The 17238-nt window shown below is 51.9% G+C and overlaps 1 protein-coding gene across 4 annotated transcripts in view; it reads left to right on the top strand.

The window, feature by feature from the left end:
* Nucleotides 1-17238, top strand: part of znf827 (zinc finger protein 827) — a 42178-nt gene that overhangs the window by 13984 nt on the left and 10956 nt on the right. For all 4 annotated transcript variants that reach the window (XR_003798266.1, XM_029259092.1, XM_029259094.1 and 1 more), the window contains exons 3-8: nt 1346-1518; nt 1765-2194; nt 8495-8737; nt 13251-13496; nt 14890-14944; nt 15164-15264. Coding sequence is in view for 3 of the 4 variants with exons in the window: in XM_029259092.1 (XP_029114925.1) it covers nt 1346-1518; nt 1765-2194; nt 8495-8737; nt 13251-13496; nt 14890-14944; nt 15164-15264 (1248 nt within the window). In the remaining variant the exon portion in view is untranslated. The remainder of the gene's footprint in view (nt 1-1345; nt 1519-1764; nt 2195-8494; nt 8738-13250; nt 13497-14889; nt 14945-15163; nt 15265-17238) is intronic.

The following is a 17238-nucleotide window of genomic DNA, read 5'->3' as shown; positions in this document are numbered from 1 at the left end:
CCGAAGACGGTATGTTGCGTTAAGTGATAACAGCACATGAAAAAGTAGAACATGTAGTTTGTGACGCTTAAGATACAGTGGGAGAGGGTTAGAATGTACAGTTATGGAGACTCAGAGTTTGAATTTTCAGTATGAGATCACATCGTCCCGACGTCACTCGCAAAGTATGCATTCTGTAACTTGTATTCCTCCTTTTATTGCCGCCTCATGTACATTGCATAATTGAAATGCATGCGGTCAAAACTGACTAATGTTGGCACACAAATTTACATTATATCTATTAATTTAGCTGACACTTTCATCTAAAGTGATTTAGTGTTGATACACTTAAAAAATATTTACCTATTTATACAGCCGGGTTGTTTTTATTATATCAATTCAGGGTCGGTGCCTTGTTCTAGGTTACTACAACAGGAGGTGAAATTCGAACCCGGGTTCTTCAAGTGTGAAGGACTGAGGACTGAGAGAGGACACCAAAGCTGGTGACCTTTGTGGCTTGAGGGATTTCGAATCCACTAGAGGCACATGCAGCACTGGGGTGTCAGTCATCATTGCGTGTGCTGTTAATGCTCATCACCACACATTGCTGGGTATCAGTCATCCGTCTGTGTCGCCGGCTCTCTTCTGGTGTGTGTCGGAAGGGGGGTGTTGGCAGTCGTCAGCTGGCGGAGGCGGGACTGCAGATTGCGTTTTATTGTTGCAATTAGGCAGTCTCCGGATTTCACAGCCTGGGTCATTGAACGGCTCGACACGGTAATTTCACCAATCGCTGATTGCCAGATGTTTGTCCGCGAACGAGATTCGAATTGCGATGAGGTTCTCCACGTGTCGCAATCACGCCGCTTTCGAAAGGGGCCAATTTGACGCAAAGTGGATGGGCATGTATGAGGCCAACAAATAATCGTGGTAATAACAAAATCCTGTAGCTTCGCTTACTTTGTCGAAAGCGGGTCGTGATCTTTGTTGTCTTTGTAATAAACCATCACATAATGATAATGCGAGCCATAGATGCGGTAATTGCGCAGGAAGCTGGCGACGGGCAAGCGCACCCCAGTCTCACTACGTGGAAAGGCAGGTCGTGTGATCCTCTATGCTTTACACGATCTCTTCAAATTTCACCCGTACATGAACACAGCAAAACTGGATTATTATTCTATTGTTTATTAATGTAGCAGACATTTACACCCAGGGCAACTTGTGCCGCTTGCAGTTCACCCCTTTATATAGTGAGGCAGATGCTGGCTAATGTGGTGAAGTACCTTGCTGTTGAGGTGCAGCATCCAAGTCCTGCTTGGGACCTGTGTGTGAGAGTCCTCATGCTTCCATACTCCCTGCCCCCTTCCAGGCTCACCGGAGGATGTGGGGAAGCCCTTTCAATGCCCCGTGTGCGGCTTGGTAATCAAGAGGAAGAGCTACTGGAAGCGGCACATGGTGATTCACACGGGCCTCAAGAGCCACCAGTGTCCTCTCTGCCCCTTCCGCTGCGCCCGCAAAGACAATCTCAAGTCCCACATGAAGGTGAGCGGGAGCCTAGCCCACCCCAGCCCCCTTGCCAACATGTCCGGCTTGAGGCAGACCCTGTCCTGTTCCCCCACACGCACAGGATGAACCCACTGGAGTTGTTCAGATTATTAAGGACACTCGCTGCATGGGGTTCAGGTGAAGTACACCAGGAGTTCCTGTCAGGATTAGAACCTGCATGATCTAGTTCCTTAACCACAGCGCTGCATGCTGACCTCAGGCCCCGGCTCTTCCGCTTCCCAGGTCCACCAGCACCAGGACCGAGGAGAGACCTTCCAGTGTGAGCTGTGCCCCTTTACCTCCTCCCGCCACTTCAGTCTCAAACTGCACATGCGCTGCCACCAGCACTTCCCTCGTGCTGAGGCCCGAGTTAAGGAGGAAGCCGCCACTGACACGGAAGGCGAGAGCTCGCCCCCGGCAGCCGGCGGTCCCGAGGGTCCCGCGACCGGGACGGGGTCTCCGTCGCAACCCTCCCCCACCGAGGCACCCGGCCACCCCCTCGTCAAGGAAGAGCCGCAAGAGCGGGATGTTTCGGCACCGTCGCACTTCGGCCTCTGCAGCCCATCGGACCCCCCCAGAGTCAAAGGCAGCCCCCCAGGCCCCACAGCAGCCTCGCTCTTCAGCCCCGACATCACCACCAAGGCAGCCACAGACCTCCTCATGAAGATCTCAGGTATGGGATCTCCCTTTTCCCCCATGCATTCATACCTCAAAACACTCTACAGGTGGTCCTTGAGTTACATCATATGCGACTTGCAAAAGCTGTCCCATTAACCTTATTGTGTTATATTTTTTCGAGATCCCATGTTTGGCCGTAACACCTGATGACAACAGCTCTCCTGCTGTACGATACCATTGGCTGATTATTGTTTTGGTGTCGAGCAGTCCCTGTGTTTTGTTTACAAAACTTTTCGTTTGCGATTTCCTTCGTTTTTTTTTTTTTTTTTTTTTTTTTTTTTAAATGGCTTACAAGCAACAACTTGAAACTTGAAACAAAAACCTGAGTGTTCCGACGGTACTGAAGAGAAAAAGCCAAAGACAATATATTTAGAAATGGGACTGAATGTAACGGTGCAACATGAAGGCATACTATTGTAAAGTAGTATTATTTTGACAGGAAGAATATAGGAAATCAATCGGGGAAAAAGTATGTCAAAGCCCATTTATATAGTGCAACATTCATGCATGTTAATTGTTTACATATCCTTATGGTTCATATAAAATGAGGGGATTTTTGACGGGATTGTTGGAATGGAACGTCATGAATTGAAGACCACCTGAATTATCATCTCGGTCAGGGTCGTCATTTTCACATCATTCAGTGTCACGCAGAGAGGGGAGGAAAATATAGAGTAGTAAATTCCAGAAAACATTCATTTCAACATGGAGGAAAGTGTTCTTTTCTTTTGTGATCCAACAGGATCTTCTGTAGTCATTCTGGGCCCCCTGCTGAGCGTCGATGCTCTTTTTACAGGTTCCAGTGAACACTGGGTGGTCTCACCCGTTTGGGGATGAATTGCTGCCTATCTGGACTTTGGGAAATCTTGTCTTTGTGTGTTGTGGTGTCACCCGGCAGCACGTCATGTGAGTGCTGTGAACAGAGTAAGCGGGTTGTGGTGTGACGTTCCCCCCCCTCACAGCTCTGGATAATTACACCTCAGTCTCTCATGAGTGAAAGGAGAGGAAAGAAATGGAGATTGTTGGAGTAATTAAAAATTCATGCATTATTCATAATTAAAAATGAATCTCTGACTTGGAGTGATGAGTGGCCCTCCCCCCCACACCCCTTACTGACCTGCCGGGTGTCTGAGAAGCCCCGCCTCCCTGCCCGCCGTGCCAGGTTGGTGGATGAGGGACGGGAGCTGATCTTGCAAGAATGAGCATTGAACAACCAAACCTAATGTCTAGTGTTTGGAATTAAAACATTAAGCTTATTAACTAAAACCTGTTGCCGTTAAACGCGTATCAGTCAACGCTTTGTTTATGTATTGTTTTAGATGATAGGGGTTTTTTTTTTTTTTTTTGCCACGCGAAAGCAGCAGAGCGATAACAAATGTGATAACTGCTGCACGCGACATTTGCGATTGTAGCACGCTGATTACGGACCTTTTTACTGCTCATGTCACCAAGTCGGCGCTATTATCTCTAGAGGAAATATGTGCCGCGGTGGCTGTGCCGTCGGAGATGGCAGGAGATCAGCGGGCGGACTGACAGCACGGATGGCACAGATGGAGAAGACGCAGCGAGGCAGACGAAGGGAAGGTGCTGGTTGTGGTCTCTTATGTAACGTTTCCTGTCGCTGAGCACGAGGACACAGGCACAGGTGTAATGGTGTGAAGTGCAAATCGGCCAAATCCAGTGTGGACCTTAATCATACTAACAGATGGTTCTGTCCTTTCTGTATTGTTCGCATTTTTCACTTCATTCGGCACCATTTGTAAAAGTAGTCATCTCCAGCTTTCATGATGTGCTGCTCCACCTTCCCAGAGGGCAATTTGCGGTTGACTGTCAGAATGAAGATGGTCCGACATAGAAAAATCCAGAACGGGAGCTCGGTCGAAATGGAAGCCAAATGAGGAGAAGAAACTGAGGATTGATAGAAAGTCCACGGTAACCAAGGAAAAAAGTTCAGTTGTGACAGTACCTCCAGGAGTCATGGGTCAAAGGTGTACTTGATACACGTGCCAAAAATCACAAAAGCAAGCTTGCAATAATATCAGCGAGGGGGTTCGAAAACATGGGCCGCTTTTGGCCGAGTCCAGCTGGAGAAAGGGAGAGGTTCACGTAAGAGGATTAGTAGAAGGTGTTCCGGTACAAAGAAGATTAGCAGGAAATTTGGGGAGGTCATCCTGCCTTTACCATCACCTGACAGTTAATGGCAACAGGTTTGTGAGAAGATGCTTCTCTCCGCTCGTTGGGTGAAGGAGGGTCAGCCCAGAACCACTTTGGAAGTTGTCATCAGCCACGTGATCAAGGGCCGTGAAGCAAAGTGGACGTTCTTGAAATGTCACTCGAGTCAAAGACTTGCCCGAGATTTCGTCGCACCGCTGTAGAGCCTCGACTTCAGCAGAAGACTGAGAAGAGTTAGTCACTTTGCTGTGAGACAAACGGGACGGGAAAGTGGTCATTTGTGTGGAATGGCTGGTGGTTTGATTCTATTTTACAATATTTTATAAGGTAAAACTGACAGAACCTCTACCATTTAAACATGGTCAACCTGGAAAAAAAAAAAAAGATGCTTAGTTCTGACGGCAAATGAACTTGCCGCACGTGTCACTAGTCACCTGAAACCTTGGTCCATCAGTCTGATGTGACTTATATGATGGTCAACTTTACAGTGATTTACCCATGTACACAGCTGGGAATTCCTACTGTACCGACAGTGTACACACTGTGATGTAGGGTACTGCTGCAGGAGTAGAATCCAAACTAGGAACCTTCAAACACCCGTTAGTGTCACATTGCACTCTCCCAAGTGTGTGGAGAGAGGCCACGGCGGACGGAGTGTGGCTCAAACTGTCGTGGAAAGGAGAGGGAAGGACCGTGACATCTGTGGCCTCCCAGAGTGTGTCACCCGCTGCAGAAAAGCTGGAGCTAATTTCAGAACCTGTGTGGTTCCATCCCCTTCTCACACCTTCGGAGATGTCGGAGCGCCGAAGGTTTGTGGCTCCGTCTCTACGGGGACGAGTCCCTGAGACTATCCAGACCACAGATAGTCATCGATGGAGCCCCCGCGCTCAGCAGCGCTGCCGGTTGTCCACGGGATGCTCGCACTGCCGGCGGAGTGAAATCACCGCCCAACAACTGGAAGGGCAACACGCGTAGCTGCTCGAGGAACTCATTCCCGGCGACATCCATGGCTTCCCCAACGACCTGAATTGTGACCAAGTCGTCCCTGAAGACTTCCTTTGAAATATGCAAATATATCCTTTTTAAAGTGCGTCTTAGTGAAGCTGATCTGGTTCATCCGCTTTATTGTAAAAGGAAAAGTCTCATTCGGATTTTTTTTTTGTTCCAAAATGAAAATCTGAAAAATGTTTTTACAGGATGCTGATGAATTTATTTATAACCGTATCCTTGAAAGATGCCTTGGATAGAGGTATCGGCCTAATAAATAAGTGATATGCTCTATACATACATATGTGTGAGTGTGGCATTCGATTTTGAAGATGGTGGAGGGTGAGGTGGGGTTTTCTCAAGCCCTGGGTTCCAGGTGCTCAAAGCAGGGTGTCTATCAGGGTAAACTGCTGTGGTGCCGCAGCCAGAAGGCACACCGGTGCAACAGAGAGCGCGGGGGCGGGGGGGGGGACGGGTCAATGGGACCCTCCTTCCCAAGCCGCGGTCCAGGTCAGCGCCTGTGCAGACGGAGCTGGGCGAGTGTCGCATCACGGCCGGCTCCTGCTGTTGTTAGTGGGCAGATCCATTACCGCAGTCCCACCGGGGAGGTGCAAGGGGAGAGAGATGGGGGGGGTTTTTTCCTCTCGCACTGAAAATCCCCAGGCAAAACACACTGAACTTTCCCTGACCTCTGACATAATAGGAACAGCATTTTTTTAAACTCTCTCTCTCTGCCTGCTTCCCTGCCCCCCCCCCACCCCACCTTCCTCTGGGGGGTTAAACCAATCCCCTTTGATTTTCAGCTGCACTCACAACGCGAGCCGCCGTTCGGGGTGATCCTCCGTTTTGATTTTCAGATAAAAGCCAGCGAGCACTTTGAAATGTCCACCACGTCGCCCATAGCACTCGCTGCCCGTCACTCCTGGGATAATGGTGCTCCTTCACATGGGGGTTTACGCCATGGTAACATAGTCCTAATAAAGCTGATGTCAGGTGACCCCAGGAATAATGAACATGTGACCATGTTTGACACAGGGAGTTGTCTGCATACCGAACTGTCCATTTGTCAGCGTGACCTGTAAGTCCGGGCAACCTGTCGTTGATAGAGAGGGTTTGGGACCGAGCTGTTTGGAGAAGGGGCGGGGTCTCCGATGCTCGGTCCTGCATCTTGGCCAATGAGAGCTCAGCCTGTTGTCATGACTTCGGAGCAGCTTGGTGTCACCGGTGCCAATCCATTGCCTGTGGGATGACGTGGTGGGGCAGAGGTGTGGATTGGAGTGGGGTCTTCTGGCAGCAGGTTTGCTGGGGCAGGGCAAGGTGGAGCAGGACGGTACCCACACTCAAGGAGTGACCTCATCCGTACCTAGCATCTCCAAGTCTGGCTGAGACTCATGTTACCACGCCAGCAAGGAAGTGTACTGCACCTGTGAAATCGCTCTGTAGCTGCTGCTGGAGTCCACTTATTTTTGGGCACATTTAGGTTTTGTGTTGAGTTTCACCAAAAAAAAAAAAAAAAAAGAGGAAACAATTCCCATTCCAGACGGCAGAGCCTGATAAATAATGCAGCGCCTTCATAAGGTGGATTCACATGGAAATTGGCTCTGTTTAAAGCAGGCAGCCAAAGGTCGCAGAGGTGGAGTGACCTTGCGTGCGTGGGATCTCGGGGCGCCGTCGCGCTGCCGCGCCGCCCGAGAAGAGGCGAGTGTAGTGCGGCGCGGAGTGTGCCGTCCCCGTCAGATCCAACATGGCAGAACACGCTTCTAATTAGAGGACGTCCTTCCAGGTGATGACCGCGGTATACCAAGCGTGCCCGCTGACATCGGACTGTGTGACATTTCCAGCTGGTGTGGCGGGTGACCCCCGCCCCGCCCGCCGGCTTGCATCAAGGTCATCCCAGCGTCTCTCTGAGGCCAGGAGTCTGCAGTCTGGCGCTGATGGCCACCCCCTGCACCCCTAGCCCAGCTCGCTGGCCACCCAACCCCCCTCTGCCTTCGTTGGGCCCGCTGCACACGGCCATTATTGTTAATTAGAGCCACGAGCAGCGTAGAGCGAGGACATGGGAGCGTACTGGACGGTGATGGAAGGACAGACTGAGGGTCCATCAGCGTGGGTTCAGTGACCCGTTCTGTCCCACAAAACTGCAGGACACACATTTCAAAGCGCCTCCTTCTTGTCGGACAGCCCGTGTCCCTCATTTGTCATTCAAAGCAAATGCACAGGATCTGAACAGTTTACCCAGAAGTGATAGTTAGAATGCCCTGCTGTATTAATGAGTGAATTTTTGTAAAGTTGTATGTCTAACACTGTAAGCCAGCTTGGACACAGGCGTCGGCTAAATGAAAGCAATAAGCACTTGCTACACAAACGCTGGTACACTTTGACCGTTTCATTTATCTTGCTGTGTGTCATATTCATGGTTCCCCGAAGGTGTTGCTGTTCTCACTGCTGCTGTTCGTGTTCATTTAGAGCGGGGGGGGGCAGGGCTGCTGTTTCTGTGCTCTTCGGCCGCAGCCGGATCTTTCGGCTTGTACACTTATTAATTCTTCATCAGAGCGATCTGTTTTACCGCGTCTTTTCAGGAACATGAGCCTTCGCTTCCACACCGAAGTCTTCCTGCCTTCGCTCAGGCCGCTTTCCAGCTTCAGCGGGTTCGTGTGCCAGCCGTATGATGTAGGAGAAACCTTCTCTGTGTTATTTTAAACACAGACCTCCCCGTCCCACACTGCAGGCGTATCGAATGTCCAGGATGCGGTTAGGGATGTGTCCGCACACTCCTGGGCAATCGGACGCAGCGCCGTTGCCCCTCCACCCCCCATGGCGTTTGCCCAGGGCAGGTGGTCGACACGCAAAGCCCCGCAGCCTTGGAGAAGGCACTGCGCATGCTTGGTCCGGATGTCCGGCCATCTGTGCAGGCTGGGGGGTCCGCAAGTGGGGGGTCCATATGAACGGGGGTCTTTGTAAAGGGGGGTGGCCAAGTCATGGAGTGGGAAATTGGTTGTTGACAGGAGTCCAGAGCGATGGACAGGCACGCAGGAAGGTGGGTGAGGTAGCCCTCCCTCTGCATTTAGCGCTGTTGTAGCGTAGTGTCTTAAAGATAAACCTAACCCTCCCCACTTCCCCCCTTCCCGCCCTCCAGCGGCAAACCAAAAGGAGGCCCTGAAGACCCAGCTCTCGGTGAAGGAGGAGCCCCAGGGAGAGGAGGCACGCAGCCCCCGGCTCCCGCACGCTCAGCCGGGGTACATGTTCTGCCAGGAGGGGCCCGGTGCGGTGGCAGAGCGCGTCCTCAAGCCGCGGGACGAGAGCCCCCTGGCCAAGAGCAGCCTGCTGAGCCAAGACATCAACATCAAGGTGGCATCTGAGCTGCTCATGAAGCTATCGGGTAGGACTGCTGCCCTGTGACGTGCGTGTGCATGTGTGTGTGCGTGCGCGCATGTGTTTGAGCACCAGAGTTCGGTAGGCTCGAACAGTTTATATGTTTGAATACAAAGTCAAGTGTGCCATCTCCAAGTGTGTCATCAGCAACTCGCACAGTGAGTAAGGGCACATTTACTTTTGTATTGCACGCATTTACAGTATAGCGGATTTTTTGTGTTTTTGAACTCTGGAAGTTACGTTTTCCATATCCGATTCATAGGCTCACTGGTTGTTTTCTGTGGCTGTGAGATTTCCACGCAGATTTGCAGGGCTTCGGAGAAAACCCACACTGGACAGGAGCTCACGGGTGGAACACAAATCTCACGCGCACACACACACACTCACACTGCCTCCAGCTCCAGTGTGTGACAGACACCTCACACCAGCTGTCCTGTTGCAGCTCTTCAGCGCTGCGGCTGAGTCATACTCCATGTGACCGGCGCTTTTCACACGTGTGCTGTTTGACTCCCCCGGGTGCCATCGGTGGTGGGTCGGGGTGAACGCTGGCGTTCGGCCGCTCTGTGGTCCACTGCAGCGTGAGGGGTCTCTTTGCCTTCAGGACCTCGGCATCTCCGCTCCAGAGCCCTTGGCCTGGTGGCTTGGCCTGTCATCCTGTCTGTGGAAAGAAGGGCTCGAGCTGCAAGGCTGAGGGACACACGGTGGAGTGGCAGTAAAGCTCTATCTCCTTCACTCAAGTGTGGCATTCCTGAGTGCGGTCCCTATGGAAACGGTCCCATTCTAGAATGTGGACAGAATGTCCTAAAAAGCCTTTTTTGATATGCGATGGTTCGCAGCTCTTTGTTCAGAAAGAAATACGCAAGTGGTGGATTTCAGCGTAACATCGTTTGTGAATACCACGGTTCCCGCACATTAGTCCCTGGAATATACAACTGTCCGTTATCAGTAACTGTTTGTACAATGTAGGGTCACAGTGGTGAAGAGCCTATTCCAGAAAAAAAAAGTGTGACAGGGTACCCCCAGGATGGGATGCCAGTCCTCTACAGGGCAATATCACACACTCTTTCTCTCTCTCTCACACACACACACACACACACACACACACACACACACACACACACACACACACAGAGTACAGGACATTTAGCATCACCACGCCACCAAACACATCTTTGGACTGTGGTTGGAAACCAGAGCATCTGGAAGAAACCCATGCAAACATGGGGAGAACACACTGAGCCACATTCAAACCCACAGCCCTGGAGCTGTGAGGCCCTGGTGCTGCCCATCACTGTGGTGAAGGGTCTTAAGAAATACCAGCCGCTGTCGGCATCACGACACACATGAAGAAACTCAGTAGAAGTGACCACAGTAATGTGTTGCGTCGTTCCTCCAACTAGGTCACTTTTAATGAGTTGCACCTACAGCACAGTAACTTCCACACATCTGTTATTCCACACTTTTACTATCCAGGGGCTAATTAAGGCACCGTAAACAATCCTCCTGTTCTGCGCGTGCTTCCCATTGCCAGATGGGCTTGGGTGGGAAGCACACGAGTGGGTGTGGCAGCGCCACGAGGCTTACGATGTACACCCCAGGAGGCTGATAGCAGTGTATGAGGCGGCGACTGCACGGGACGCTTTGCATCTCCCCCAGAGAGCGGCGATGCAGTCCCTCCGGAGCGCCCTTCAGCCTGGCCCCCATAATTGAGCCGAACCAATTAAAGGTCCGCTCGACGGCCTGGCTTTGATTAAAGAAGCCAGTTAGCAGCCCGGGGCTCAACAGCCACCCGCCGTCCACCCTCGGGCTTGAGAACCGGTCGGCTCGTGGCGCTTTAACCCCTAGAAAAAACCGAAACCTGAAAACACACCGCGGGGTCGTGACCTGGGATGTCGGGCTCCGGCTCACCTTGTCTGTTTTGAATTTGGCAAATAAAAACACAAATGGTTTTTGCGGAAGCGGTTATGCAGGGAATTTCGTACCCCGGCGACCCCTCGTTGACCCTACCTTTACACTGTCATAACACGGTCCCTGACTGGAATAGAAAAGGACTTTTTCTATTGTTCTGAAGGAAATAAACTTGAATGTGAAGTTATTCTATTTTTTTTTTTTTTTTTTTTTTTAAAAAGACACCCAGTGAAGAAGTGTGCGCTCCTTAATTAGCTTGAAGGGCATCACCTGTGGGCTTTTTTTTTTGTTTTTTTTTTTTTTTTTTTTGCTATGTTAATACACACTGAGGTCAGGAGCTTGTGTAGCACGGCGGTGGAACGAGCGGTGTCACGTGTTGCCGTCCGTTGATGCGGGCCGTCCTACTCTGCCTGGTGTACGCTCGCTTTCCACAGAAATCGCCACGGTTGTTCTTTCCGTCTGCTAAGCCCAGGAATGACATTTCCAGGAATATTCCTCGTGTGCTCAGACCACAGAGATGTGCCCGGAGAGGGAGATGAAGCCCTTGGCTCAATGAACGCATCACCTGGGTGCCAACGGGGGCCTTTGAGCCGCTCACCTGCGTTCGCACGGGCAGAGTCCCCTGGAGGGTTCTGTACTCTGTCCGAAAGGGCTGCCTGTCAGCGCCCAGTAAAATACACACACGCAACATTTTCGATGAATTTAGGAGAAGTCATTGCTGTTTTTGGTGCCGTGGCGATGGGGGGTGTCCTCGGTGGTGACACCCTCGGTCCGTCTCTGAAGACGCGAGTCCGGAAAGACGGCACGTCATCCCACGGACAGAGTCGCGGAGGAATGCCGCTAGGCCCGTTCTGAGTGGGATGAGGTCTAAAAATACAGGCGTGGTGTTCTTCAGCATCCCAGGTGGCTGCTGTCAGTTTGTGGACAGGTTTACACACAAAAAGAGACACGCTGCTCACCTCCTTACTCCATCATTATCTGTTACAGCAGTTGGGTCCGAGCTCACTCGCTCTCCCCCTCCCCCTTCTGCTCCCTCCCTCTTTCTCAAACCCCAGAGGGATCCAGGCTTTTGGTGTCAGACTTGCGCTCAGCTCGGTCAGTGCGATGGAAGCGCAAGCTTCATTATGCCTTTGAATTATTGACGGCCGGTGCCGGAGACGTGCCGTGGGAGGAAGGCGGCTCTTCCGCTGTCCTTGCCGGGTCGACACGGCCTGCGCTCGAGCCCCCACCCATCCCTTTGAAGCGGTTGAACTTTTCACCCCTGTCGAAGTGGGTCATCCCTTTCCCGTCCGGCTTGGGGGAGGTGCTCGGAATGACAAGGCCCCCCCCAACACCCCCCCTTGCTTCGGGGCTGCCTCTCTGCCTCCCCGACATTCACCTCTCCTCCGCTCCTCATCGGGTGCCCCCGCACCACTCGGCTTGCAAGAGGGTCTGCCCACGGCTGTGATCGACGAAGAGCGCCCCCTGCGTTACCACCTATTATGATTGCTTTTAATTTCCGGAGGTGGTTAAATGATAAGTGGGAGACGAAAGCAGGTGCATCATTGACGCATGACTTCTTACAGGGCCCCAAAGACGGCGGCGTGGTGCTCCGCGTGCCGTGACACGCAACTGGCACGGTCTGGCCGTATGCTGCGTCTGTGTGAGGACTGCAGCGCTGGCACAGCCTAGGCAGGCGTGCTATGGTGTCCCCTCTCCGACCCCGGTCTCCCTGGTGTTCCCGACCCGCTCTGGCCGCTGGCGCCTTATTAAGGGATTAGCAGCTGGCTAGCTGTCAGCATCCTCAGGCCGGCCCACCCAGACCCGGCACCTGGACCCCCCCCAGGCAATGCGGCAGCGGTCGTGTCCCCTCTGTGCCCTGCCCCCACCACGCCTCCTATGTGACCCTTCTGTGTCCCTGCCCCTGATCTGCCCCCGCCGTGCCCCCTCTCGCCTGGCAAAACAAATCCATCAACCGCCGCCGCCACTGCCCACAATGTCGGGGAAAGACCAGGCGGGTGCAGCTCGCAAAGCGTGCGCCGCCGAACCCGTTTGTCCACATCTGTTACAGCTGAAAATGTGAGGCTGTCTGCCGCAAAAGCTATTTTTAGTCCACTTCTCTGGCCGACCTCCTGAACTCGGCCTGATAAGAGGACAGTCTGAAGGTTTTACTCTGTTGCAGGGCTGCACTGAGGAATGCTTTTTTTTTTTTTTTTTTTTTTTTTTTTGGGAAAAACTGCAAAGAGATGAGCTTTTTGTTTCTGAGCACAACATACCTGTGATGTAGTGTATTTCTGTTGTTTGCATATTTAATAAAGCATCAATGTGCCCCACTGCCTATAGATCTTCATAGTGGAAAGTTCCAGTCTCCTTATTGACGAGGAGTTCTGCCTTTTTACGTCCACGACGGCTCCTCCTCTGGGAGGGTCTCCCTATTCATGCCGTGTGCCGTTTTCGAGAAGATGCAACTGTAACTGTTGGGTTACACGTACGCAACAGTTAAACCCGCATCATGTCACCTGCGCGCGCACCTCTGCCCCCAGGTCACAGCCATTGAGCCCCATCAGCTTCCCCTGCGATTTCAGCCAGTAGGGGTCTCTCTGCAGCTCACTGCTTTCCTCCGTTTTTGGCAGAGAACAGCAAGGAGGCAAGCTTGCGCCAGGTGACCGTGAAGGCCGAGCCCATGGAGGTGGACCCCCCGGAGGAGCCCTCTCTGCCCCCTGTCCCCCCACGCCTCCTGGGCTTCAGCGCGCTGCCGGGCTGTGAGGCGAGCGAGCCGTTGTCAAGCCTGCCGGAACCCCTGGTAAACCCACAAAAAGCTCTCTTCTCCCAGGACATATCGGTCAAGATGGCCTCCGAGCTCCTGTACAAGCTGTCAGGTAGGATGTCGCGATGGGAATTACCCAGCAGCCCAGTAGGTGTATGATATACACTGGCGCCTCCTTTTACAAACGCAGTTGGGTCCGGAAATCTGCTTATAATAAGTCATAAGTCAGTTTTGATCATAATCGGTAAGGTTTAATACAGGTGTCCCTCAATTTATTTATGTGATAGGTTCTGTAAAAATAATGGATATAGTCAGATTACACAAAATATAACTGAGCTGTGAAAACTGTGGAAGCGAGTTGAATTAAAGTGGATCCTCCTTAGGGTGTTCTCTAGTGACACCTATTGGCTGGCGACGTCACAGCAGGGTGCATTCTCCCCTTTGCAGACATTAATTTTAGGAAATACAATTAATTAGCGAAGAAAATGCAATTAATTAATTGAATAAGTAGAGTGGATGTTAACTGTACAATGTTTTTATCTTTTGATAATAACAAAATATTTTTATCTGAAGAAAATGAAAATTTGACAAGCCAATTTAATGTGTTATAAGACATAGGCATGTGTCACTGAAATAAGTGTGTTGAGTGGTCGTGATGATGTATTTAACCCCAACAAAACAAGCTCATAGCTGAGCTCAAATAACCTTCTTCTAGTAAATTTTTATGATTTTATCATTCTTATAGTGGTTTACCAGAGAGACTTGAACCAAGAAAGTAGCTCAAGGAAAACAGAGAAATATTCTTAGAAAACACTTCACATACATAAAGAGACCCCATGAAGCTTAAAGTGATTCTCAGCACGAGGAGAAGGTAAATGGAAGTGTAATTTATGCACGGTGTCAGACAGTGAAAAGGGCAGCGAGGGTGCTGTACCCAAGCTGGTGTTCGTGTCCCACTCCACATGTAGCAAGCAGCTGAAGTGTTGAAGGCTGCTTAATCCCCTCCCCCGCCCTCCACGGCCTGCCACCTCGTCGTCGTCTCTCGGCCAACTCTCCAAACACCCCCTCGGCCGCCCACTCCTTCGCCTCCCTCATGGGATCGTCATGGCAACGCAGGGAGACCCCTCTCCCGGCTTGGCATCGGATGGAGCCGTGTCAAGGGCGAGGCGGGGTGCGGAGGAGAGGGCGGGCTGTGCTGCCTGGGGGTTGGGGTGGGGGGGTGGTCCTCAATTCAAAATGGAGGCTAGATAGTGGACCTGGAGATGGGGGGGGGGGGGGGCTGTGGTCTCCTGCACCCTGGTCAAAACCACACACTCTTCACTACCTGGCTCAAGATGAACCCCAGTGGTAATATTTGTTCAAACGCAGTTTCAGAAATGGTAATTTGCCGGTATAGCAATTTATTTTTGTCCGTGAAACACTTTCTTTTTAAAGGACAGATGTTTTCATCTGTCACGCATAGTATCTGAAAAGAGTCCTTTTTTTTTTTTTCTCTTGTCTTTCAGAAAAAGTAAACAAAGCCAACGACCACAAGGATGGCAATATGCTGGGAATGAACAGGTAAGAGTGACACTGAGATTTCAGCCAAGGTCATTTGCTGTTCCCACTCGCAGAAAATACAAAATATCAAACCCTTTATGCTCTAATGAGAACCACGCAGCAGACACCGTTGGAAAAGTATAGTAACACTTTTCTGAAACGCGGTTTGCTTTTCGCCCGTTTTGCGGGAGTGCTGCTGTGGCTCATGGAGCTGAACTCTGTCGTTGTTGCCGAATGCAGCCCTTACCTCGATGACCGCTTCAGACAATCACCCTTCGGTTCCGGCCCAAAGGAGCCAGCGTCTAGCGAAGCCAGTTCGTCGGGGCGGGTGCTGCCGCTCGGTAAGTCCCTCCCACCCCCTCCTCTCCCACGGTTAGTTCTCGCCGGGCCTGTGGCTCCAGTATAAAACCGCTGAACCCTCCACTGCTTTGCCCCTGGATGTGGGAACGGGTGCGAGGCAGAGGGTAATTAGAGAGAGGCAGCCCTGCTGTCCCCGAGTTAATGAAAAAAATGATTGCGTTTTATGTGTCATGGGGGTCCTCATAGTTAATTTGCCAAACGTAGCCCCCCAACCCTGGCCGCTGCACACACTGTACACCCTGAGCCTCGGCATCCCAGTCTCTCTGTACACTGCCCCCCTGCCTGAGACAACCCTTGTGTGACCGGCTGGCCCCGCGGGGACATAAACCGCAACGCAGCCAAAGAGGAGACTTTATGATGGAAGACGTTTATTTATTCATTCAGCTCATGCTTTTCTGCAAAGCGACTGACAGCGATTTACCCATTTATACAAAAGGGTATTTTTACTGCAGGCTAAGTACCTTGCTCGAGGGTAATACAGCAGGAGGTGGCGGTCAAACCTGGGTCCTTCAGGTGCCGAGGCAGCAGCCCTAACCACTGTACCACCTGCTACCTTCAGACCGTGGTTCTCTTTCACAACAATCTTCCTCCAGTATCGAACCAAACATCCGCTCAACAGAGCTGTGTGTTTGTACCTCAGAGAGCAAAGGTGTGCATGTGAAAATCATTCTGACCCTTCTGGCTCCTCCTCTTGCTCCTCCTTTTGCTCCTCCCCTTGCCTCAAGTCACATTTATAATGCACTGTGGAAGATGGCGCTCTCCAGCTTCAATAAGGCCAATTAAACCATTACCTCCTCCAAGGCCTGCCCCGGCCCTTTAGCACCTCAATTAAAAACCTGTCATCGCTGGAGCCGAGACCCAGGGCCTGGGAGGCAGGCAGGCCTCGACCCCTGGCCCCACGCCTCGCTCATGCATGCTAATGCTAATGCTAATGTAGCACGTCAGCCCGTCACCTCGCTGCACCTCACGGCTGCAGAGGGAGGGCAGCCAGCGCACATAAAAGCGGATGTGAGCAGTAGTTCCTGAGGGGTGTGGCTCCTGGCAGTCAGGGGCTCGCACGCTAAGCTTGTGGGTAGGGCTGGGCTCCACACGAGGCCCAGCCCAACCCTAACTCCGGATCAGCAGAGCACCAGCAGTCCACGGTTCTGCGTCATCCTTAGAAAAGGGTACGAGTCACTGGAGCGGTTAGTGAGGCCGGTGACTCACAGGGATGAGCGGCTTTCAGGCGACACCAGACTCACCCTTGGTTTCCTCGTCTCCGCCACGCTGCTGCAGCAAGGATGTGAAGCGCTCTCGGGTTCGACTGAACCGACTGCATCTCGGCGCTCCGCTGAATGATAGATTACTCAGATGAGTGCAGTCCCTCTTCTGCTGAGTTCGGGAGGAGCTCAGTATTCGGTGTCGTCTCCAGAAAGTGCCCTCGGGTGCAGGGCGGCAGTCTCTGCTCAGCATGCACCACACACGGGAGCAGTTCGGGATCCCAACCACAAAGCACTGGATCTGAGAGGAGACCGAAAGCCCAGAAATGAGACCTTTCGGTCCCTCGTCCTCGACTGCACATCTGCTCTCCTGCAGAGCCCTTTAAGGGGTCTGCAGCTCGCCGAGAGGAGCCGCCTCCTTACCGCTCTGATGTGGCCTTTTTCCCGCGGAAAGCCCACACTCAAAGGAGCAGCAGCAGTTGGTGCGCCGCTGCCAGAGCGCCTCCCGACCCCGCTCTTTAATTATGTATTTTTAAATGCACAGAAGGCCGAGAGACCCTCACACTTCCTTGACGCTCTCAGCAAATGCCCAGAACGCTTTGCCGTCCCGTGTATATTCATTCCCCGCTTATTTATTTAGGTGTTTACAAATAAGAAATGGGTGTTTTGATTTCATGGTTCCATCCAGCATTTTGCATGCAGGGAGCGAAGAGATCATTCCAGATTTGCATAATAGCCAAGTCCAGCCCATATATA

The sequence above is a fragment of the Scleropages formosus genome, chromosome 16 (genome assembly GCF_900964775.1).
Source record: "Scleropages formosus chromosome 16, fSclFor1.1, whole genome shotgun sequence".
Lineage (NCBI taxonomy): Eukaryota > Metazoa > Chordata > Actinopteri > Osteoglossiformes > Osteoglossidae > Scleropages > Scleropages formosus.
This window is presented reverse-complemented; position numbering and strand designations above follow the sequence as displayed.